The sequence below is a fragment of the Haliotis cracherodii genome, unplaced genomic scaffold (genome assembly GCF_022045235.1).
Source record: "Haliotis cracherodii isolate W230 unplaced genomic scaffold, xgHalCrac1.p SCAF_23, whole genome shotgun sequence".
In the NCBI taxonomy this organism is placed as follows: Eukaryota; Metazoa; Mollusca; class Gastropoda; order Lepetellida; family Haliotidae; genus Haliotis; species Haliotis cracherodii.
The window spans coordinates 13,730,001-13,755,197 of record NW_027266279.1 but is presented as its reverse complement, the minus strand read 5'-3'; the positions used below and the strand labels follow the sequence as shown (position 1 = coordinate 13,755,197).

Here is a 25,197-nt window from a genome sequence, read left to right as displayed (position 1 = left end):
ATGGCAAAGTGTGTTAGTATTTCACAGTTATGTCCAGCCTCCAGAAGTTAAGGCAGATAACTGATGCTGAGTGAGTGATTTAGTTGCCTTAAACAGTATGAAAAAGAGGGGAAAAGAGCCTCAACTGATGTTGGTTGTTGTTAAACGCCCCACTCAGCAATATTCCAGGTATATGGTCTTTAAATAATTGAGTCTGGACCAGACAATCCAGTGATTGACATCATGAGCATCGATCCACGCAATTGGGAAACGATAACATGCATCAACCAAGTCAGCGAGCCTGACCACCCGATCCCTCAGTCGCCTCTTACGACAAGCCCCAAGGATCTGAATCAAATTATAGGAATTGAACACAAAACCAGCTGATCCTTGACGCTAAGGGACACAACCAAGCACACAGACCTGTAGAATCTTAAACCACTGGGCCACTTTCTGATAGAGGGGAAAGAGAAAAAATCCAATAGAATTTCAGGAACAGAAATTTCTTGAACATACCTAAAAAATTACGTACTCACATTCTCCCCTTGATTTCCTTAACTCCATTATATAAGATGAGAGTAATCCCATCATAAAACATAAGCGACAAGTGACATTACATATCCATTCAACTTCTAAAGTATGATTTTGGATTACTGGGACAAAAAGTTGCTGTGGAAAGAGTTGTCTCCCTTTGATCAGTCCATCATCAACAATTAGCAGCAATGAGACTGTCTGTCCATCTTGTTTGTTTGTTTAATTGTTGTTTAACGCCACACTCAGCAATATACCGGCTATATGACGGCGGTCTGTTAATAATCGAGTCTGGACCAGACAATCCAGTGATTGACATTATGAGCATCAATCCACGCAATTGAGACGAGCCTGACCATCCGATCCTGTTAGTCGCCTCTTACAACAAGCGTGGTCGCCTTTTACGGCAAGCATGGGTTGCCAAAGATCTTTTCTACCCCGGATCTTCACGGGTCTCTATCCACCTACCTGATCTGAAGTGAATGGTGTAATCTTCAGAGGTGAAGGCTACTTTACAGGACATTCTTGAATCTTTCTTGCGATTAAAAAGCAGCCCATTTAGCTGTGGGAACAAACAAAAATCAGGCAGGTGTAGTGTAATTCAGTGTTTTTACTTTTGGCTAATTCTCAGCTCAGTGAGGTGAAATGGGGTTTAGTGGCGCGTCCAAGATTACTGCACCTAAATAGCGACGTGCATGCACGTGTGTGTGTGTGGCCAGACTGATGCCAATTTATAGTGCTAGCTCACTGAGATACCATGCCGCAGTTCAACATGAATACCCCACTCAGACACAGTATGCTGACATCGAGCCGACCAGTCCTTGTTTTAGCCCCTTAATGCCGAGCGCCAGACAGGGTAACAACAAATACCATCTTTTTACATCTTTTGGTATGATGGGGCCGGGTATTGAACCCCGGACCTTCTGCTCTGGGCGGACGCTCTACCACTAGACCACGGAGGCAGTCGCATAGTGAATGATTTGGACCCAAGAAATGTGATAAGTCAAAAAATGGCCAAAGTCAATAAGTCAGATTGGATGAATATATACGATCTAACAAATGAACATCACAATAAGAAAAGCGCTTGTCAAAGTCACTATAGTTCATGACAGTTTGGGACCGCCTCCGTGGTCTAGTGGTAGAGCGTCCGCCCGGAGAGCGGAAGGTCCTGGTTTGATCCCTGTCCTCGTACCTCTCTACCTATAGACCATGGAGGTAGTCCTTGCCTAATTGAGGTAGTCCTTGCCTAAGATCACACTGATTGATTGATTGGGTGATGTGAACACCTCACTCGGCTATATGACAGCAGTCTGTAAATAATCGAGTCTGGATCAGACAAGTCAGTGATTGATATCTGATCATGAACACTGATCATGAACATGCAATCAACCAAGTCACCGAGCCTGACCACCCGGATCATTTAGTCACCTTTCAGACAAGCATAGGGACCTATCACATTACCAGTAATCCCAGTGAGATGTGACATCATGCATTGAAAGATGACACATTGTCTATGATTCAATCTTACAGCATATAAAAATGTTAGGCCCAAAATACACTTTATTTTTAGGGCTTAGAGATATTTGTCCTTATTAGAAAAGTAAAGTGGTTGACTAGTCTTGTCACACACATTGCATGAGAAAATTGAACAGTTTTTTCCTAATTTGAATTATTGTTTAATAACTCACATAGAAAGTTGCTTTTCATATGACTATAGCAATCTGAAATGGTTTTGTCTCAAATATTGCTGTTCAAAATAATTTGTGAAAAATTATATGAATCTGAATATTTATATCTCCACTTTTCACACAGCTGATCGACTGACATATAAAACAGAAAAGGGAGTGAGTGAGTGAGTATGGTTTTACGCCGCTTTTAGCAATATTCCAGCAATATCAGGGCTGGGGTCACCAGAAATGGGCTTCACACATTGTACCCATGTCGGGAATCGAACCCGGGTCTTCGGCGTGACGAGCGAACGCTTTAACCACTAGGCTACCTGACCGCCCCTAAAACAGAAAAGGGAAAAGTAACATGTGACAATGTCTGACCATATTGGGATGTCCGTGTGTGTTGGTGAAGGCCATGGTCTGGGCCAAGTCGGCAACCTCCCCCCAACTCTTCATGTCGTACGCTGTCAGGGACAACTGCAACATACACAACACATCATCATCATCATCATCATCATCATAATTTATGCGTAACATACACAAGATGTCACTAAATCATTGCTTCACCACAATATATTTCTACCTTTTTCTAGTATGTAATAGTTGGTGTTGCAGCAATTTGGTCAAATCAGATCAGATCTTTTACGCCGATTCGAACATCTCTGTCATGATCTGACAAACCTTCCAAAGGTCACACCAGGTCAACTCTGAGCAAACTTTGATCATCTAATCAGATGACAGATGTGTTGGTTCTTGAGCCAATCAGATGCCTGTTTCCCATCATAATTCCCCCTCATTGCATCTTTACCTTGTCCACACATCAATGTCAGGTGCAGTTTTGAAAGATAAATTACTTTAGCACCTTTCTCCTGATTATGATTTTTGTTTGTTTGTTTGTTATTTTAACGCCGCAATCAGCAATATCCCAACTATATGATGACGGTCTGTAAGTAATCGAGTCTGGACCAGGCAGTCCAGTGATTGACAACATGAGCATCGATCAACGCATTTGAGATCGATGACATGATTCAACCAAGTCAGCGATCCTGACCACCTGATCCCGTTAGTCGCCTCTTACGACAAGCATAGTCACCTTTTACGGCAAGCATGGGTTGCTGAAGACCTTTTCTAACCCGGATCTTCACGGCCTGATTATGAAAATTTGGTCAGAACAAAACTTGCTATAGCTACAGGGCTAAAAATTACTAGTTTGAACAAGCAACAACCAAAAAAAACACTGCCTGTCTGCACTATATTTTCAAAAGTCATTGCCTGAGAACCAATTCTTTTATTTTTTTAGGCCTAGCAAATCCAGTTATAAGATACAGAAATCAGAATGGCTCTCTGAATTCCACGTTCCCTTTCGTCTAAAATTTTGAAGCCTCCATGCCAATTGGCTGATTAGAAAGTGATTAACGCCTCCTCCTTTTTGGGGGACCTTTACAAAGCCATAGCATTAGTTATATTGCTCAGTTACTGTACATAAACATGATTTATTCCAAGTTGGGATCATTTTCAGAAATTTGATGCAGCCTTGGGGCCTAACGTCATGAATATGGGCCTTGCCTGGCTCCCCACCGGTTGTCTACAAGGGCGGATCCAGCAGTTTTGAAAGGGAGGGATACAAAATATCAAAATCCTCTCAGATAATTTGACTGCCTACAACATACTACTTTTGGTTTTCAAGGATCCACCTATGCTCAACATGTTCTGGCTATAGCAGATTCTCACCTCCAGCCCTGACCTTTCCAGTGTGAGGAGGAAGTCTCTGTCTCCCTGGTATGTGATCTGGGCAGATGATACCTGGAATAGATCATCATCATCATCATCATCATCATCATCATCATCATCATGTGTTCTTCAGGTATGCTACTATAATATTAACTGACATCATCATCATAATCATCATCATCATCATCATGATGTGTTCTTCAGGTATGCTACTATAATATTTTCTGACATCATCATCATCATCATCATCATCATCATCATCATGTGTTCTTCAGGTATGCTACTATAATATTTACTGACATCATCATCATCATCATCATCATCATCATCATCATGTGTTTTTCAGGTATGCTACTATAATATTTACTGACATCATCATCATCATAATGTGTTCTTCAGGTATGCTACTATAATATTTACTGACATCATCATCATCATCATCATCATCATCATGTGTTCTTCAGGTATGCTACTATAATGTTAACTGACATCATCATCATCATCAGCAGCAGCATATAAACATGATAACCTTCACTGTCATCATAGTATCATCAACAACAACATAAAAAAACCCCACTTTTCTCTAATCTGCAAAATATCACACAAACCTTTGGTAAATCTTTCACAACTTTCACCCCCGTTTTTGAAACTGTGAGTACTGCCATGTGGTCTTTCGACACTCGTAGGATGACCTCTGCCCTTGGGTCATCTGCACTTGGGTTGACTGGACTGGACTGGAGTTGAGTGAAGATGCTGGCTTGAAGATTCAGATCCTGAAAAGGTGAGTAATTCAGATGTCTGGGAATGTTTGATAATAAGTCAATCTTACATACTTAACATGGGCGGATACAGCTTTTTGAAAAGGGGGGGGTGCACAATTAAGATTTACTTATTGTCTTTGGTGGTAATTTATACAGAAATAAAGATTTTTTTTCAAAATAAAAAGGGGGGGTGCAGGGGTGGTCCTACATGCTAAGGGAGACAACTGTGCAAGTGACTGTGGCACCTCATACTTCCAACAAGCACAGAGAAATTCCTGTTTATCAATTTTCCTACCTGCAGCGACTGTGGGGTGAAGGCCTGGCCGGCTGTCAGAGGCAGAATCTGGAGAGACTGGGTTTCTGGCCGGTAACACACAAAGTACGCCTCTCCTGATATAGCGCAGCTGAAAGGAAACATAGCTAATTTACATAGTCCCTCGTTATAACGCTAACCTCAGGGTCCATGGATGAAACCCGCTGTTCTGGAGAACTATGGCCAGGAACATGAAATGTTCGCTGGGAATACCAATGGGAGCATTCGTGCGAACGCTGAGTGCTTCGCGGATTTTGTAGTTCATGTAAATCGTGCGGCACGTGAAATTGCCTATGTATAACGACAGCTTTGTGAAAATGAAGTCAGTTTGAAAAACACTGCGTAACACCCGCCTTATCAGGCACCAGCGTTCCTAATATAGAATGATAGTCTGATAGTTTGACTAACAAGGATGTAAAGATGTGTGTGCAGACCAGGGGTCCGGAAAATTTAAAATCCCAATCGGACATTTACATTTATGCCACGCCCCCTTCAAACAGCGTGTTTTAGTACGACTTTTTACACACAAATTACAAGTTGTTACATAGTCATAATATGATGAATTTAAATTGTTTAATTCACCGGACAATTAATAACAAATAATATCATTTTAGATATATATGGAAAACATACGTTTGTTTCTGTTATAATAACGATCTGTCAACGTTGTGAATGGTCTAATTAATATTCATGAGTCTGCTCAAGTGTACGCGTTGTAACATTTGGATCGAGACTATTATCCCATATTTGGTTATCACGTGACCTCACGGGAAAAGTTTTTTTTTAAACTAAAGATTATATAAAAACAAGACAGATAATATATTCATAAATCCTAAACTATCGTTGATAGCAATAGTTATTTGAATACTTTTTCATCTGTACTTAATTATTGACCATAAAAAAAATTGATATCGATCGTCACAGAAAGCAAAATGGCGGTCAATCAAGATTCAATATACGACTAGCTACTGAAAACAATAAAATCTGCAAATCCTCGTTGTATGTCAACCAAGTGAAAGTCGTTAGCCACGACTTACAAAATGATCATTCAGACTTTGAGGGTTTGGCAGATCCGCTGGACTGATCTGCATCGGTCGACTGGCTGTCGTCACGCTTTCGCTTCTTGTCTGAGGTTACGTATCGTAGCATTGTGAGGATAATGAGGTACATCGATGATGCAAGGTATTTATGTACAGTTGTAAACACATTTTACTCAAATTAACAAGATGTTCTCAGTAATAAATCCTCGATTAATCAGTGTCAACTCAGTTTATTGCCTATTACAGTGATTGACCGATTGGACTATCATTCTAGGTACGATGTATTTACAGCAATCAAAACAAACAAAGCTTGTCAGTGTAGATAATCTTCATTGTGTTACAACTGCAGACAGAAACTGCTCAGTCCTAACTGGTGATCATGTCCGGTCAAAATTTAGGAATGTCCGGACAATACTTTTTAAAATGTCCGGACAGAAAAATGTAAATGTCCGGTAAGCAATATTTTAAACCGGACATTTGAGATTCCCAATCGGACATGTCCGGCGCATATGACGGTTTCCGGACCCCTGGTGCAGACATGTCGATATATGTGCATAAATGTGCATGGTTTCTTTGATTGTTTTTTAACGCCGAACACAGCAATATTCTGGCTATATGACTGAAGTTTGGAAATCATCGAGTCTGGACCAGACAATCCAGTGATTAACATCATGAATATCAAACTACACAAGTCGGGTTTCCAGCTTGGCTACAATTTCTGGGCTTGATTGTAGCGCCACCAGTGATTATTACTAGTTAAGTCCCTCCTATTGACCGGTCATATCACTCGCATCTGCTTCAAACAAATGGTGGTGCCCTGTCAAGATGATCTGACCGATAATGAAAATCTATATTGTGATAGAACGAGTCTTACTTCATGAATTGAAATGCATCAAATCACGTGAGCACCTTGATTAAAAACATGAAAAGATTTGAAAAATATCAGTTGGCAGAACGCATGCTTTGCAAATCCTGAAATCGCCCGAAATCTGCAAGGCAGTTTACGAACCAGATGTCGCTTTCGTTACCCAGTTTTGATTGTACTATGCATAGACTTGTTAGTCCATCCAAAATATAACTCCATAATTCCAGCCTAGTTCAGCAAGGCTGGAAAGAGGACTTCCATAGTCAGTTATCTCACTTGCCTCGGGAAGATGCATTCTGTAATATTCCAGCTAAATGTTTATGACGGCGGTCTGTAAATAATAATCCGGACCAGACAGTCCAGTGATTGACATGAGAATTGACCCACGCCAATGAGACATGATATCAAGCATCAACTACGTCAGCAAGCCTGACCACCTGATCCCGTTAGTTGCCTCTCATGACAAGCATCGGTTGCTGAAGACCAGTTCTAACGCGGATGTTCACAGGTCCGCATATCAATAATAATAATCATTGTTTTGTTTGTTTTTTCATTCTTTTTAAAATAAAAAATATCTGTTGACAACGAGTTAGCGGCGTTCATGCTTTGCAAATCCTGCAATCGACCGAAATCAGTACGACAATTAATGAACCGGATTTCGATTTAGTCCTGTGATATTGATTGGACTATGCAGAGACTCGTTAGTCCATCCAAAATATAACTCCATAATTCCAGCCTAGTTCGGCAAGGCTGGAAAGTGGACTTCCATCGTCAGTTAGCTCCTTGCCTCGGGAAGATGACATCTCCTTAACTTCAAGGCTCCATGGGTAAACACTTAATCATACACACTGCACTTAACACAAACTAAAATATTATTTGTCTTAAAACACAAAATATTAGAGACAATGACTAAGAAAATCAACAATCATGTGCTCCAACTTCACATACCTCGTCTCCACTGTAATCCACAGGGAACGAACAGCTCGATGAGATTTCAGTTTCCCTCCCTGTCCGACAGTTACTATGGTAACCTCAGTTTTGGGGGTCACACCGACCAGGATGATGTCATGATCTCGGCTGGCCATGTGCCAGTAGTCCACAGTGTCACTGAAATGTCAGGAAGTTTGTATTGTTGGGGATTTTATAATGATTTAGACAACAGAACCTTGGAATTTTGGTGCAAACAAACCAAGGGTCTTAATCAGGGCATGAACACTCATGATTGGGTGAGTGAGTTGGGTTTAACGCCACTTTTAACAGTATTCCAGTTATATCACGGCATTCCTGCTCATTGTAGGAGGAAAGCCCAAAGTGATGCAGGTCTCAGACGTTTACCACTTCGGTTAAACCCACGGGCATGGTGCTGACAAACCTAGAAACATAATCGGGGCGAACCGAGATTTGAACCCACAATCATAGGTTTCTGGCGTGCCCAAAGAACGCAACTATGCACAGAGAATCACGGCGCCTCAGACAAATTCTAACCCCAAATCTTCACTATGGCGTCCTCTATCTGAGGGAGTTACCTGTTGGGCAGATCCAGTTCCCAGTCTTTGGCCCCATCCGAAGCACGTAGAGCATACAGGCCATGGGCTGTTGCCACCACCACACTCTCAGCTGAAACATACAGGGATAGTGTGGAAAGGATGTTTGAAGTTAGGCATGAAGGTTAGGGTGTTCCTTTCAATAAATATCAAGGTTTTGAGGTCCAGAGTGAGTGAGTGAGTTTTGGCTTTACGCCGCTTTTAGCAATATTCCAGCAATATCACAGCAGGGGACACCAGAAATGGGCTACCCACATTGTATCCATGTTGGGAATCAAACCCGAGTCTTCGGTGTGATGAGCGAACGCTTAAACCCCTTGGCTACCCGACTGCCCCTTGAGGTCCGAAGACTTCAGTACCATAGCAGTAAGCCTCAAGGTCCCTCCATCTCCCTAACCTTTTAACAGAGACCTATATTTAAGGTTCAGCAATTGATGCTATTTATATGTCTGTTTGTTTGTTGTTTAATGCCGCACTCAGCAATATTCCAGCTATATGACGGCGGTCTGTAAATAATCGAGTCTGGACCAGACAATCCAGTGATTGACATCATGAGCATCCATCCTCACAATTGGGATCAATGACATGCATGAACCAAGTCAGTAAGCCTGACCACCCGATCCCGTTAGTCGCCTCTTATGACAAGCATGGTCACCTTTTATGGCAAGCATGGGTTGCTGAAGACCTATTCTACCCCGGGACCTATTTACATGTACTGCTCGTGACGTGGGACTTCAGGGTCTGCTATCATTGAACCTTATCACACATTAATATTGAATGGTGGAAATAAGAACATGAAGTTTCAGCTCTGTAGTTTCTATTAGGCATACTTATAGTGCAAGGAAATGTATTTTGGAGATCTTAGGAACATGGTCAAAGTGCAAAAGTCTAAATGTAAAATATCACCCCCTAAAAAAACATATATACTGAACTGCAAAAGAAACATTACCCCAAGTAACATTGCAGGAACAGTTGTCATTTAAATATGTGGGTAATTTTTGTCAAAGTTTCCAAAATTTAACATTACCTTGTCCGGAAAACTGAAATTTGATGATTAAAAAAACAAAGCAGATGACAACATAACTGATCGCCCAAACGCATCATGGCAACGGCCATGGTAACCCGATGCACATGAGTTCAGAACAAATTGAAATGCACATGCGTTCCCCCATTTCTTGCCCCATAGAAATCTACCCAGATTGGATAACAATTATACGTTATTGAATTGCCACCACATGCCAAGATTGACAAGAAATCAGCGACACCAAGCCCTTTGACGATTGCAAGCTGGACAAACTGCCCGGTTTGCCAATGCATTTCAAGTCCAAGTAAAGACCATTAACAGGCTCCAGCAACGATACTCGACCACCAACACTACAGATGACCAAGATCAAGGGTCACCATCCCACGTCAGGATCGTCAGATTGTGCGACACTTGACTTTCAGTCAGGTGAGCTAAACATCAGAACCCACAGAGGATACCCACCTTTAGAACGTCCTGTGAAAACACCAGAGGCTCTGTAATAGAAATTACAAGAAGAGTTAAGAGAATGTGAATGATAAACAATACAATAAATCAGTTATATCACTCAATCTGAGGGAAAGACACCTCCACTAGTATGAACCCACAATCAGAGTGAGTGAGTGAAAATGGTTTTACGCCACTTTTAGCAATATTCCAGCAATATCACGGCGGGGGACACCAAAAATGGGCTTCACACATCAAACCCATGTTGGGAATCGAACACGGGTCTTCGACCTGATGAGCGAACGCTTTAACCACTAAGCTACCCAACAGCCCATACGATCATGAACGAACAAATAAATCAATACATTTCGCAAATGAACTTCCCTTGTGTTTAACATTTCTGAAAAAGTTTATTATACAAGTGTATAATTAAGCCAAACATACAGTTGGGATAAGGATTAGGACCTGAACTTTTGGGATTTGGGCAAATCGCAAAATATGACAAGAAAAACAAACACTGCTAACTTGGCAGTAGTTCTTCAAAACAAAGCTATCTCGTGACTATCCCTTTTAAAATTAAACAGGCCATACAAGGAGTTATACAGCAAGTTAACAATACATACCTCATGTCTGGTTCGGCCTTCAGCACAGACTCCCATGAGAGAGAGCCAGTAGACGGGTGCCATCCCCGCACCATCTTGCCGCCCCCAGACACCGTCACTAGGGCTGAAACAAACAGACACACATCAATAGTCTTTTTGTTTCTTGTTCAAAGCTGCAGCCAGCAATATTCAAGCTATATCATTGTCTATTCATAGCTTTCAATCTTCCCGAGGCAAGGGGGTTAACTGACAATAAGAAGTTGTTTGCTCACTTGCCGAACTTGGCTGGAATTCTGGAGTTGGACGATCTTGCCTGGACTAACGAGTCTATGCATAGTCCAATCATCTAGTTCATAAACAACATGAATTTCAACATGCAGATTTTGGTTGACTGCAGGACTTGCAAAGCATGTATACAGCCAACTGGGCATTGGCAGATATTTTGCAAATCTTTTCATGTCTTTAATCAAGGTGCTCACGTGATTTGATGCACTTCGCAGGGTAAGACCTGTCTTATTACAATAAAGATCTTGGTTATTGATCAGATCGTCCTGACTGGGTGCTGTCTTTTTGTTTGAGTGAGTGAGTGAGTGAGTGAGTGAGTGAGTGAGTGAGTTGGGTTTAACGCTGCTTTTAACAGTATTCCAGTTATATCGCGGCGTGTCAGCTTAATGTGGGAGGAAAGCCCGAAGTGATGCAGGTCTCAGACGTTTACCACTTCGATGAAACCCACGAGTGAGGGTATGGTGCTGACAAACCTAGAAACATAATCGGGGCAAACCGGGATTCGAACCCACAATCATAGGTTTCTGGCGTGCCCAAGGGATGCAACTCTGCACACGGATCGTGGCGCCTTAGACGACTGGGCCACCCGTGCCCCCCTTTTTGTTTGAAGCAAATGCAAGTGATATGAGAGATGGAATCTGACTGGTCAATAAGAGGGACACAGAAGGGACATAACTCATAATAGCCACTCGTGGTGCTGTGATTGAGCCTGGGTTTTGCCGCCGAGTTCGGCAAGGGAGGAAACTGGACTTTCATAGTCAGTTAATGCCCTTTCCTAGGGAGCCATGCCAATATCAGACTGGGACCCGTTCCACAAAGCAATCTTAGCGCTAAGACTGTCGTAAGTCAGTGTTAAAGAATGGGAGTTACGATCGACTTAGCGCTAAGATCGCTTTGTGGAACGGGGCCCTGGTGCACAAGGGCATGATATCAAGTAACAGTTGTCAGACTTCCATTTTATTTGAAGCCTCTGTGCCTGAATGGGTTAGGCTGTTGACTTTGTGTGCTGGCAATTAGATGCCTCACTGAGTGAGTGAGTGAATATTGCTTAACGCCGCATCAGCAATTTTGCAGCTATTCACGGCGAGGCCTCACTCTGAGAGTGTGGGTTCAAATCCCAGATGGTACCCCACCCCAAAATACACTAGGATGTGTACTTTACTAGGAAAGTGTAAACATTTTATTTCTTTTGTGAAATCCACAAGCACAGGTGTGGTGGCGTTCAGAGGATTCAAACTCAGTCAGCAGATCCTGTCACAACAGAGGGACAGAACTCTGCACAATAATTGCAGCACCATAGACCCATGGGTCACACATATAATATTGTGGAAGACAATGGTAGTTTCATAGTTTCACAGCCACGCTCCAGGGAGGTCACAAGACAACAAACAAACTGGTTCAACTCACAGGTTCCCTGGTGAAGCACTGTGTCCATATGACCTCTCTTGTCATCTTCAAACACCCGTCGCCAAACTGAAACGTGAGAAACAGGATACTTATTACTGCTTCATTATTTTTGGGGGGTATTTTGAGTCTGTTGGATTTTGTTTTCTATAAAATAATTCTACTTTACTGTTGTAACAGATAAATTCAAATTATCATGTGTTCATATGCTACACTTAGTGGTTGGTTTGTTTGTTGTTTTACATCGCACACAGCAATATTCCAGCTATATAACGGCGGTCTGTAAATAATCTAGTCTGGACAAGACAGTCCAATGATCGATATCATGAGCATCGATCCACTCAATTGGGATCGATGACATGCTTCATCCAAGTCAGCGAGCCTGACCACCCGATCCCGTGAGACGCATAACCTCATAACTGTGCTTCCTGTCTAAGTTACAACAAGCGAGATGTTGCATATCCAAAATTTTTTGCATTATTCTCTCCAGTAGAGTTCATGTATACGTGATTCCTGCTTTCAGTCAGTAAGGAAATGTCTGTTGTTTGTTTGTCCTCAAATGCCACACTCAGTAATATTTCAGCTTCATGATGACAGTCCATAAATAATCAAGTCTGGACCAGATAATCCAGTGATTTACAACATGAGCATCAATCTGCACAATTGGTATGTGATGACATGCATCAACCAAGTCAGCGAGTCTGACCACCAGATCCTCTTAGTTGCCTCTTACAACAAGCATAGTCGCCTCTTACGGCGAGCATGGGTTGCTGAAGACCTTTTCTAACCCGGATCTTATTGAGATAACATAAAAAAAATATAATTGTTCCCAAAGACAAGTGAAAAAAACCAAACTTTCCTGCCACAAAAATGACATTGTTGCAAGGTCTTTCAAATAAAGGTCACGCTCATAATTTAAAAAAATAAATCTGTTTTTTAGCTGTAGCCGGAAAAATATCTCCAAACAAAATCCCAAGCCCCCTGAAAATCAAATGGTTGGCCCCTTGCACTGTTGAGTGTAAATTAGGTGAGGTGGGGTGAAATGGGGTTTAACGTCGCGTCCAACATTATTGCACTTATATAGCGACGTGCATGCACGTGTGTGTGTTTGTGTGGCTGCTTGTACTAGTCCGGAATGATGCCGATTTATAGTGCCAGCACACTGAGATACCATGCCACAGTTTAATATGAATACCCCACTCAGACACAGTATACTGACTCCGAGCCGACCAGTCCTTGTTTTAGCCCCTTAATGCCGAGCGGCAGACAGGGTAACAACAAGTACCATCTTTTAACGTCTTTTGGTATGACACCGCTGGGGATCGAACCCCGGACCTTCCGCTCTCCGGGCGGACCCTCTACCATTAGACCCCAGAGGCTGTCTGTTTTGTTGAGTGTAAATTAGTCACCTATGCTTCCATTGTTGGCATGTATGGAGGCGAGTACATTCTTCTCTGTAGACACAATCAGCTTCTTCCCACTTGATGACTGGTCCCAGAACATGTGCACTGGTTTCCCCACATATGACTGCTTCCTGAAAGAAACATTGTAATTGCTAATTTATTAAGGTCAGAAAGACTAGGAGTAGATATGAGTCATATAAATCGTGCTAAACAATAAATAAACATCATCCTTGACTTAGATTGGGCTGAAGTATTGTCATATGAAATAAATATCATCAATTCTACATGGGTTTCTTCCAGATACTACATACCTCCATGACTGCATAAAGAAGGCTGATCTCGCAACGTAATTGTGATGGATTTTTAACAATCTAAACAGCGCTCTAGAGTTTTTACTCTAGGGTTTCTATTTTAATTGGGTTATTACATTTTTCATAAGGTAACCAATATTTTTTCACTCATCTATTCATCACTCTATTGGGTTTTTCCCCAAATCAGTGAACATTTTAAGATTTAAAAAAATGAAATAATGTTGGAGATGTATAAAACTGTTCTAAATATGTAGGCTTGACTTGGGAGAGAAAATTAGATTGTAATTGTGTTTCTGAAATTAGCTCCTTTGAACACATGCTGAAAAAGCTTCATTGGGTATTTACGCGAGCTGTTTTTTTCATTTGAGTTTTCCATTTAATACATGCGTTTCTGTACACATGTTAATTGAAAGTAATTGGTTTTTGAATATTTTAGGGGGTATTTTACACAAATACGCTGCTTATCTGTAGCTCTGGCTGAAGAAAGGAGGCAATGCAAAACTTATGGAAGTCATATGAACCCTACACTGTGCATGAATTTGTGAGACCCCTACCATTGCCTAATACTGAAGCAGTGTGTAGAGTAGAAGGCTGCAAGGTTGTGGCAAGTTGCACAAGAACACTGTGGATGTAATCTGGCAAGTTATTGGTCTGACGACACACAGGTCAAGTCACGATTCGTTGATTAGAATTAGTGACTACACCGGAAGACTGTCATGTGTATTCACAGGTAATGGAGGAATGTAGTGAGTAAGCGAGTTTGGTTTTATGGCGATTTTAGCAATATCACGGTGGTGGAGGGGGGGGGGGGGGTGGGACACCAGAAATGGGTTTCACACATTGTACCCATGTCGGGAATTGAACCCGGGTCATCAGCGTGACGAGCGAACGCTTAAACCACTAGGCTACCCCACCGCCCCGAGGAATGTAGTGTTAACAAACTACAAAATATTGACGATAAATATTAATACGTATACTCACTGCCAAAAGAAATGTGAATACCATACATGATGTTTAATATATGATGAATCACTCATATTAGAGATATTAGATTGGTTTCAAGCACAAGCGAACATACTGGTATGGTGGTGTGTGAACCGACGCTCATGAACACACAACATGTGACGTCATAGACCCATGACTAGAGATGCACCATTTGTCTCGTACAGGATTAGAGTGTAAAGTTTGCAAATCATGTGCAGCATTTTGTGATAAGAATAAAGACACTCTCCTTACACTTGATCGATTGTTAGTTTTGTCTGTGTCGACAAGTCAGTATCAAAATCGTTTATATGGAGCAGCACAGAGACAGAGCAACTGCGGCTAACTTTTCTTATTGGGACGAACCGTACACCCAAGTTATGACAGAGAAAAACAATGATCAACCTAACCAATGAGGGTATAGGCAAATGCAGGTACTTGATAGAAGTTGATTGGTTGGTTTGTTGCACTCCGCAATATTCCAGCTATATGACACCGGTCTGTAAATAATCGAGTCTGGACCAGACAATCCAGTGATTAATATCATGAGCCTCGATCCACGCAATTGGGATCGATGACATGCATCAACCTAGTCAGCGAGCCTGACCACCAGATCCCGTTAGTCACCTTCTACGGCAAGCATGGGTTGCTGAAGACCTATTCTACCCCGGAATCTTCACGGGTCTATCTCTGAAGCGTTGATTGGAATTGGAAATAAATGCACCCTGAAAAGTGCATTACTCCTTCTGCATCTGGTATGATCAACCCTAGTAAGTACGATTTAGGACAGTTTACTCTTCACGCTATTAGGACGTAGGACTAGTAGGAGCTGAGTTTGATTCATGCAAAACAGCATCATCATCCAACCGGCAACATTTTGGTTCTGAGCTAAATTAGGCTAGGTCATAGTTGATGTATTTGGATGAAATTGCCACATTCTATGCCATACCAATCAAATTTTCCAACTTGATCTTCAAAAAGACCAAAAGCCGGTGAAATCAGCAGCAGAAGTTGGCAAAGCTTCCTCGCACATGCAGCCGCCATGTTTGCAAATAACTAAGGGAGACAACTCTATCACACGTAAAAAAAGAGGAGACTTCCTGTGTATTTGATATGGCGGTGCCCAGTTATGTGTAATCTGGGATAGGCTAAAGTTTACGTTATCTCAACACGCGTGAATGCACTATGCCTCTTAATCACAGTCGTAGTAAAACAGATATCTGAAGCACCCGTTCACCGTTAGGTAAGTGGAAGAAATGATTGCGAATGACCCGAAGTTGTGGTTTGATTTCAGATTCACATTCAACAGTTGAGTAAACTGCATCTTCACGTTTAAAAACAAATGTCAGTTTGCCCATAATTTGTATGTATAACCTATCTCTTGCCTCCCACGTTAACCCATGGTAAGTCACAATATATCATCGATTTGAACCGTGATTCCAGTGCATACGCTTGGAAATCGTTTTGGATTACAGATTATTTTAGTGTCACAAGACGCGATTTAGCTGAGTGATTGTTTATCATGTTTATGTTTATTATGTTTGTTTGATTGTGTATGTTTATTTATGAGGAACAGTTACATTTATTGATGTATTGTCTCTCAAGTTTGTACTGATTTTGTTGAATGTTACCTGAACTGAATATTAACAGAAACAGGCTACAACTAGACTATGTACACACCCTAGGATAGAAATATAACCTTTGTTAAAATATCTTAGACTTATTTTGGTGTGTAATTCTCTCTCAGTAAATTAGAATTGTAATATTGAATATGACTGGTTTTGTAACTTGGCTCCAAGTACATAATCATAAATGGTATTCTGAACGAATGGTATTTACATTTTGATATACATATCCGGGTAATTTATTGTTTTGAATGGCTGAGAAAACAAACTATTCTCATGGTCATAATATCATGAATAAGGACATTTTCATGATCGAATATTTAGTTGGGCTAATTGTTTTGGGATTTTTTTATGGCGGAAGAAACTATTAGAAAGTTGGGAATAGTAATTAAGATAAGTCCTTTATCAATAACAAATTTCCCTTTTTCAAATAATTTTTGTTTTGTGTAATTATGTTACAAGGTTACAATCTTGTATATAGTATGAACTGTGATATTTGTTGCTTTATTTCTGTAGAATATTATTCATACAGTTTAGCTGAGGGGTGGGACGGTTGATGAGCAGATAAATCCTGTCTGTTGACAGGTTATAGCTCTTATGTCAGCTGTGGTTATGGACTTAGAAGGGAGATAACTCTTCACACACTACAAAGTGTCTTCATGGTATTCAGAAAAGATTGATGTCTCTGCATATAATATTGCAGGAATCATGCACCAACTTAGCAATAAAGTATGAGTGTTTAACATTTCCTTTTAGTTCACATGGTCCATGTTATTATTATCCTATAATATGTTCTAACTTCTACTTGCATGAATTTGTCTTTCAGCATCAATTTCGAGTAGATTTTACTTTATAACATGGCCACTTTTAAGTAAATTTCACTTGTTTGTACCTTATTTGACGTAATAAGCGCCCCGCTCTAATAAGCGCCCACGGCGAGATTTGCTAATATATTGGCAAGTGAACAATCCCAATCAGCACCCCTTCCGACCCCTATTCGCATATAATACGCACTCATGTGTTATATGCACCCTTTATTATTGGCAATTAAATTCTGGAAAAATATATCTGTTGAATATAAACATTTCAGACTGTCAGCATAAACCACGAAATTTATCTTTCAACTCTGTTTTTTTAACCAAAATTGAATTCTAATAAGAGCCCTCTATTTCTAGTTTTGAGAGCGCCCTGGGCGCTTATTGCATCTAATATGATATTCTGGGTTTGAACAGGTCCTCATGCTTGTCATAAGAGTTGACTAAAATGGCATGATGCATACAGGCTTAAAAAGGCCATGACGGGATCGGGTGGTCAGGCTCCCTGACTTGGTTGAAGTATGTCATTGATCCCAATTGTGTGGATCGATGCTCATGATGTCAATCACTGGATTGTCTGGTCCAGACTAGATTATTTGCAGACCGCCGTCATATAGCTGGAATATAGCTAAGTGCGGCATTAAATAACAAACCAAACAACTAAAAAGGCCATGAATTCTCAGTCTCTCTTGAAAAGCTTTGAATTTTTGTGTTCCATATCTGTATGAACCTTGCATGGCGGTTGGATATTCAGGCTTGGTTGATTGTTGCTCATGCTCTCTGTCAAATTTCGTCTCTTCAACACAGAGTTATTTCTGATGTAGTGGTAATACTGTCGACCACAGTGTAAAACCACATTCACTCACTCATTTCCTTTTAAACGGCTTCCCCATTGGATTCCGGGTTAGAACTGGTCTCCAGAAACTTATGTTGATTGACTTGGTTGATAACATGTCCTCATACCTTCCCCAATGTTGTGGATCGTTGATCACAATATCGATCACTGGTTTGTGGTCCAGACTCAATTATTATTTCTTATTATTATTCAATTATTCGCTGTCTTATTGCTGGAATATTGCAGCGTTAAACAACAACAAACAACTTGTAGAAGGTTAAAGTTGCAGAGTGTCAATTTTCCAAATATTATACCCAGGGTTAGGCACTAGTTCAGTTAGTCCCAAGACCATCTTCCCGAGGCAAGAGAGTTAACTGACTTTTGAAGTCCAGTTTCCACCCTTGCCGAACTAGGCTGGAATTCCTGGGCTCGATCGTAGTGCCACCAGTGGCTATTACGAGTTATATCCTTTCTATGCCTCTCCTATTGACCAATCAGATTCAACCTCTCGTATCACTTGCATTTGCTTCAAACAAAACGGTAGCGCCCAGTCAAGACGATCTGATTGAAAATCAAGATCTATATTGTGATAAAACGAGTCTTACATCGCGAAGTGCATCAAATTATGTGAGCACCTTGATTAAAAGCATGAACAGATTTAGAAAATATGTGGTGACAACGAGTTAGTGGTGCACATGCTTTGCAAATCCTGCAGTCGACCGAAATCTGCATGACACTCTACGAACCGGATTTCGATTTCAGTGCGCGATTTTGATTGGACTATGTATAAACTGGTTAGTCCAGCCAAAATGTAACTCCATAATACCAGCCTAGTTCAGCAAGGGTGGAAACTGGACTTTTATAGTCAGTTACCTCCCTTGCCTTGTGAAGATGTCCCAAGACATGGGTTGCGCAGGTCACAAATCAGGTGAGGTAAGCAACATTGGTCGTGGAGAGTTGTTGGATGGGTGCCTGTGTTCTGGCAGTTTGGTTCTGAGAGTTTCTTGGGCTTCAGTCCTGCCCGACACTGAAGCACATGTAACATGCGTGCCGTCTCCTTGGGCAAGTGACTTTGTTAAAAATGTGCCTCTGTTCACCCAGCAGTGAATGGGTACCCGGTAGGATGAGATGGCAATGTTGTTGTTAACCTTCTAGCGCCTAACATGCAGCTTGGGTTGTATACTCCCCAGGGAGCTGAGAATGATTGTTGTGTTCACCCTGATCCACTGATGACCGTATTCGATGTCATGAGCGCTCAGGGCGCTCTCAAAATAAGAAATAGGGGGCTCTCATTAAAATATTATTTTGGTGAAGAAAAAACAGAGTTGAAAGATAAATTTTATGGTTTATGCTGACAGCCTGAAATGTTTATGTACGGCAGATATATTTTTTCAGAATTTAATTGCCCATAATTAAAGGTGCATATAACACAGGAGTGCGTATTATACGCGAATGAATGAATTGTTTATATTGATCAATCGTAAAGGGTGCTAATTGGGATTGTTCACATGCCAATATATTAGCAAATATCGCTGTGGGCGCTTATTAGAGCGGGGCGCTTATTACGTCTAATACGGTAATAACAATGGCAATCTCTGAGCATGTCACTCAGTGGTGTGGAAATATGCGCAATATGAATAGCATATTATTATTGTGTGAAAATCAGGAATGATGTTTCCTCACCAGATCTGGTAATGCCTAGTATACTCCTGTGAAAATTGCAGAAAGTGTGTGAAAATCAAGTAATGTACTATTCCACTGCACAGCTCTGTTCTGTTTACAGACTGTGCCTACAGTCTAGTTGACAGCTTGCCAAATATGACAGATTGTAGATTTTTCAAGGAGATACAAAACATTGTGAACTTAGTACCCCTTAGTTTTAGGCACCAGATTTGTATCTTTATGGTCATATGATACTGTCCTGTGGCAACATCCGCAATGCATGAAGAAATCTGGCCTGTCTTCTGACCACACCTAACTGACCTGCTGACAGTTTGATTACAAAACAGGATCCTTCTTAGTGCTAGATTGGGAAATTGTCTGCGTATTGCGCTGAAGTAAGGTGCATTACCTAACCAAGCCGAGCTGTGGTGATAACATGGGAAGTTCTACCAATACTGGAAGTTGCAATCAATGATGCTTTGCTTCAGATGTGGATGAGAAATAGAAGCCTTAAGGTTGAGATCAAAATGAGATATTCTACCGTAACTCTACAACAGAGTCCCAGCATATGACAAGCCATAGTTCCAGGGCTTTGAAGATATTTAATCTGATTGTTCAACTGCTTTGACGTCCCTAACTATTGGACTAGACATGAAGTACCAATCTCATTAAAATCAGATCTTAGTTTTCGCTACCACTGAACAAAGATCTGAGGACATCCGATTATGGGTCACGTCAGAACGACCTTTCGCGAATTTTGACCGACCAATGAAATGACTGACAAGAAATCGACATTAGCCAATCAGAAGGCAGCTTTCTTGAGCTTTGCGACACTAGTTTCAAACTGGCGACTATGCTTCAAAGCATATTTTGACGTGGTCTCGATTAAAAAAATTAAAACTGAACACTCTGGAATGGCTTATAGATGACCTAGATTGTTTGCATATAATCATAAAAGCTGTAACTGTCGTTCGGAATACCCCGTGTTAAATATTTCGTGGTTGCATGATTAGAAAACACATTCTGACTGTCACTTTCCTGATCTGGAAAGCGACGCTCTGATTGGTTGGATGAAAGGTCGTTCTGACGTAACCCTAAATGGGATGTCCTCAGATCTTTGTTTAGCGATAGTGAGAACAAAGATCTGATTTTAATGAGATTGCATGAAGTACTTGTGTACTTTCCCACCATCCACCAACAACCACCTGTCTATGAGCTCCACTTGATAAGCATTGTGATGGACAAAATAATGGAGTAGTCTGTGTCAAGAAAATTTTGAATCTGCCTTCCTAAACTTGTATTTTATTTATCTTTGTGGTCTTAAAGGTTGATATTCAGTCCAAGGTCTACATCAAACATGGCTTATGTTAAAAAATCACAAATATGAATACTGTATTCAACATAATAAGCGTCCAGGGCGCTCTACAAATTAGAAATAAGGGGCTCTTATTAGAATATTTGTTTGGTGAAGAAAAAAACAAGAGTTGAAAGATCGTAAATTTGGTGGTTTATGCTGATAGCCTGAAATATATTTTTCCAGAATGGAATGGAAATGGGTGCTAATTGGGATTGTTCACTAACTAATATATTAGCCATATGCCATGGGCGCTTATTAGAGCGGGGGCACTTTTTATGTCGAATATGGTGAGGATTCAAAGAAAAAAGAAATGGTTTAATACACAATTTAACATTATTTCATTGAATGCTATGTCAAAATAACTCTGGATTAAGAAAATAAGGACAAACTAACATTGTTTTTCCATAGGGAAAGCTCTCTCTGACATAATGATAGTGGGAAACATGGTCATTATAATATGAAATATTACAGATGGCTCCTTAGTATAATCACAACGCATTTGAGTTTAGAATACAGCCTTTGTGACAGCCTCATCTTCTACTAAACTATTGGATATATTGATTTCAAATTTGAAGGCTGTTCCAGATTTCTTTCCTAACAACATGTACGAAAAGTAATTGTTTGGTTTTGAAAATAATGTTTATGGCGGCCATTACAGGTGACTGATTTAGGGTTTGTAAAATCAATCGCAATATTCAGTTTTGTCAAACAGATGCCCATTGCAGCGTTAAATTGGCACAAGTCCTGTAGTCCTTACCAAACTGCCCAATAGTAAAGGTATCCTAAGGACTAGTAGAAATTGGCCCATTTTAAGTGTTTTGCTATATGTTATCATTATAAGGACTAGAGGACAAAAGCTGTTAGTTTCTAACTCTGCCATTGTACGGGTAAGAGTTTTTGTACTTAAAACAGCCCCTCTATTTGTAAATGTGATTGTTTTTACCATAGGCCAGCATTTTGACTAGTGTGTCAATTATCCCTTTGGCTTGTCAAAGCCATGACAGCTATTTCTTCACCAGTGAGGCAAGGGCTAGGGATCTACAGCACTTCAAAGAGGGGTCTCTATTTTGTTTATTTCAGACTACTTCAAAGGTTCATAACCCTGCGATCCCAGTAACCACACACTGACATTTGCAGTTGAAAGACCCTTGCACTTTTACCATGCTCTGATATCTTCTCCCCTGAAACTACTTGTCTGATGAAGCTGAAATTTGGCATACAGATTCTTTCCTCTTATCTTGTTCAAGTTAATTGAATTTTGTTGAAAGTTTTTCGTTAAAATTATTTGAAAAATTAAATTGTACAAAAAGTTAAAAGTGTTATTAACGACAGGGCACAGAAGGATAAAACTTTGTGTGAATTGTTGTGACTCTTAGACGATCCACGTTTGTTCAAGCCATCCCCTATTTGCACATTTTGGACATAAATGAAGTGGCAAAAATATTTCTCTCTTTTTTTTCTAGAATATTTTGCACAAGTATTTCTGAAGCTATTGATTTTTGTATGTACCAAATTATTGTTGAAGTGACTTAAAACATATTTCTTTAGTCAGGTGAGCTAAAAACCTTGGGTTTGATCTATTATTATTATTATTATTATTATTATTATTTTTATTTTTATTATTATCATCATCATCATCATCATCATTATTATTATTATTATTATTATAATTATAATTATATAGATTCTTGAAAAATATCAATGGAAACTCATTGTATCATATCCAAGTGTTGGGTAGTATTTCATAGGACATGTGGTTTAGCAGTTCCCCATCACTTTATTTGTGTGTCCCTTGATAAAGGTGAGCCCCCATACGTTTGTTTTTATTTTCACCTATCCAAGCTAATTGGTTGGCAAAAAATCCAGAAAGTGAGACCAAAATTCAGAAAAATGTGGCCTGACTTCTGGAAATGTCTTGTCTTAGAAATGTGCTGCCATGAACTGATCGACCCGAAAGCCTACCAGATGAAGACTGTGTGAATTTTACATGTTTATTTGTTTATGTACAGGTGCTTGTTGTGGAAAGAGAGCCCTGACTTTGTTTTGACAGTTGTTTGTTTACACTCCCAATTTGTTTATTTCTTATATTTGGACACGAATCTCACCCTACCACTGTTTGGTTTTCCAATTCAGGAATTTTGGAAGGTAAATGGTGTCATTATCTAGCCAGTGCTATAGCGGTGATGGACAATTCTGACATCCTCGTGCCAATGCAGTGATGGGTAATTCTGACATCCTTATTATAAAAAATCAACAAAAATGCTGGCCCACTTCACAGAGCCAGTTAATTTGGATCAAGGCCAGACTCCTTGCCTTTTGTCTTTAATTTGGAACATGGATGATAAGATATACAGTGTTCGAGGTAATAAGCGCCCAGGGCGCTCTCTAAATTAGAAATAGGGAGCTCTTATTAGAATATAATTTTGGTGAAAGATCGTAAATTTTGTGGTTTATGCTGACAGCCTGAAATGATACAAAAGAAAAGTCTGTGCGTATTATACACAGATATATTTTTCCAGAATTTTATTGCCCTTAATTAAGGGTGCATATAACACACGATTGCGTATTATACACGAATAAATAAGTCTTGTGTACATTGATCAATCAGAAGGGGTGCTAATTGGGATTGTTCACTAGCCAATATATTAGAAAATATCGCCGTGGGCGCTTATTACGTCGAATACGGTATATATGTTATTATGAGTATATACCTAAAGTGGTAGGTCCATGTCCTTAGTCGTGGTTGTAGCAAGTGTACATTAATTAATATTTGTTTGAGATCACCAAGGTGAAAAAGTACGACTCTCAGACTCTTGAGGTAGTGTGCCATGTGTACTGCTTTGGTAACATTTATCAGTCACACAAAAAACATGTCCCATCTGGTACCATATACAACTGGTCGGCTATGACAGTGAAGAGTTCAGGTCTTTTCCAAATCGATCTTTTGTCTTTTTAAAAAAGACTACCAGCTTGTGTTATATAGAAGTTGTGTGTTATTTGGAAATAAAACCCCTGCATTTAGCCAGCAAAGAAAAGTTTTTTTCTGTCACATTACGATAACAGCATTGTGTGGTGTGTGGCCTTCATTAAAAGTATTTGATATTAAAACAAAGCAAATGAGTCATAATGAGAAGCAGGTTTCTTAGGAAATCCTATGATCCAACACAGACATGTGTCAACAATACATCCATGCAACAGGAAAGAAAGTCATTTCTTGTTGAGTCAGCAGTTTCTGCTGGTTACGTTAATATGGAGATCAGGTTTGAAAGTGAATATGGCTCAAAATCATTATGACTGGTGACGTGCCTTATGTCTTAAACTACTTGTTTGACTTGACCAGAAGAAGGTGAGGTGAGGTGAATTGGGGTTTAACGTTGCGTCCAAGATTATTGCACTTATATAGCGACGTGCATGCACGTGTATGTGTGTGTGTGTGTGTGTGTGGCTGCTTGTACTAGTCCGGACTGATGCCGATTTATAGTGCCAGCACACTGAGATGCCATGCCGCAGTTTAACATGAATACCCCACTCAGACATATATCTGTCGCATATAAACATTTCAGTGTGTCAGCATAAATCACGAAATTTATCTTTCAACTCTCTTTTTTCTACTAAAATAATATTCTAATAAGAGCCCCCTTACTAATTTTGAGAGTGCCCTGGGCGCTAATTACGTCGAATACGGTATGTATTTTGTCTCTGTTTTTAACACAAGAACTGTGTTTACTGAGTTTTGCTGACATGTAAAAATATATTTGTCAAGAGACTCATTTATTTCTATCAGATGCACAATTAGCAGTGAATTGTCAACACTCGGGATATAATGAGGCTGCTTAGAATAGCTTTCCTTCTAGGAGCATATAATTGGTTGCAAAGTCCACGCCTTTCTGAAATGTAAATGTATCCACTTGAAACTTGTGCATTCTGTGGTGTTCATTACTGACTGGGTCAGTGTGTCAAGCACTGCATGGAAGCCCATCGTCTGTCATACAGACCCTGATATAAATATATCCAA

General features: G+C 40.2%; 2 protein-coding genes across 2 annotated transcripts in view; one reads left to right on the top strand and one right to left on the bottom strand.

Moving 5' to 3' along the window:
- The window catches only part of LOC139471679 (ER membrane protein complex subunit 1-like), a 32,354-nt gene extending 16,422 nt beyond the window's left edge, over positions 1–15,932 (bottom strand). Inside the window, exons 1-12 of the mRNA XM_071254128.1 lie at positions 15,838–15,932; positions 13,603–13,727; positions 12,197–12,262; positions 10,526–10,628; positions 9,921–9,952; positions 8,417–8,507; positions 7,839–7,997; positions 4,968–5,076; positions 4,520–4,684; positions 3,912–3,983; positions 2,562–2,657; positions 979–1,072 (exon numbers count right to left, since the gene is read on the bottom strand). Coding sequence (XP_071110229.1) covers positions 979–1,072; positions 2,562–2,657; positions 3,912–3,983; positions 4,520–4,684; positions 4,968–5,076; positions 7,839–7,997; positions 8,417–8,507; positions 9,921–9,952; positions 10,526–10,628; positions 12,197–12,262; positions 13,603–13,727; positions 15,838–15,932 — 1,207 coding nt within the window. The remainder of the gene's footprint in view (positions 1–978; positions 1,073–2,561; positions 2,658–3,911; positions 3,984–4,519; positions 4,685–4,967; positions 5,077–7,838; positions 7,998–8,416; positions 8,508–9,920; positions 9,953–10,525; positions 10,629–12,196; positions 12,263–13,602; positions 13,728–15,837) is intronic.
- A 90-nt stretch (positions 15,933–16,022) lies between these two features.
- LOC139471517 (activated CDC42 kinase 1-like) overlaps positions 16,023–25,197 on the top strand; it is a 107,677-nt gene continuing 98,502 nt past the window's right edge. The window contains exon 1 of the mRNA XM_071253897.1: positions 16,023–16,131. The gene's annotated coding sequence lies outside the window, so the exon portion shown is untranslated. The remainder of the gene's footprint in view (positions 16,132–25,197) is intronic.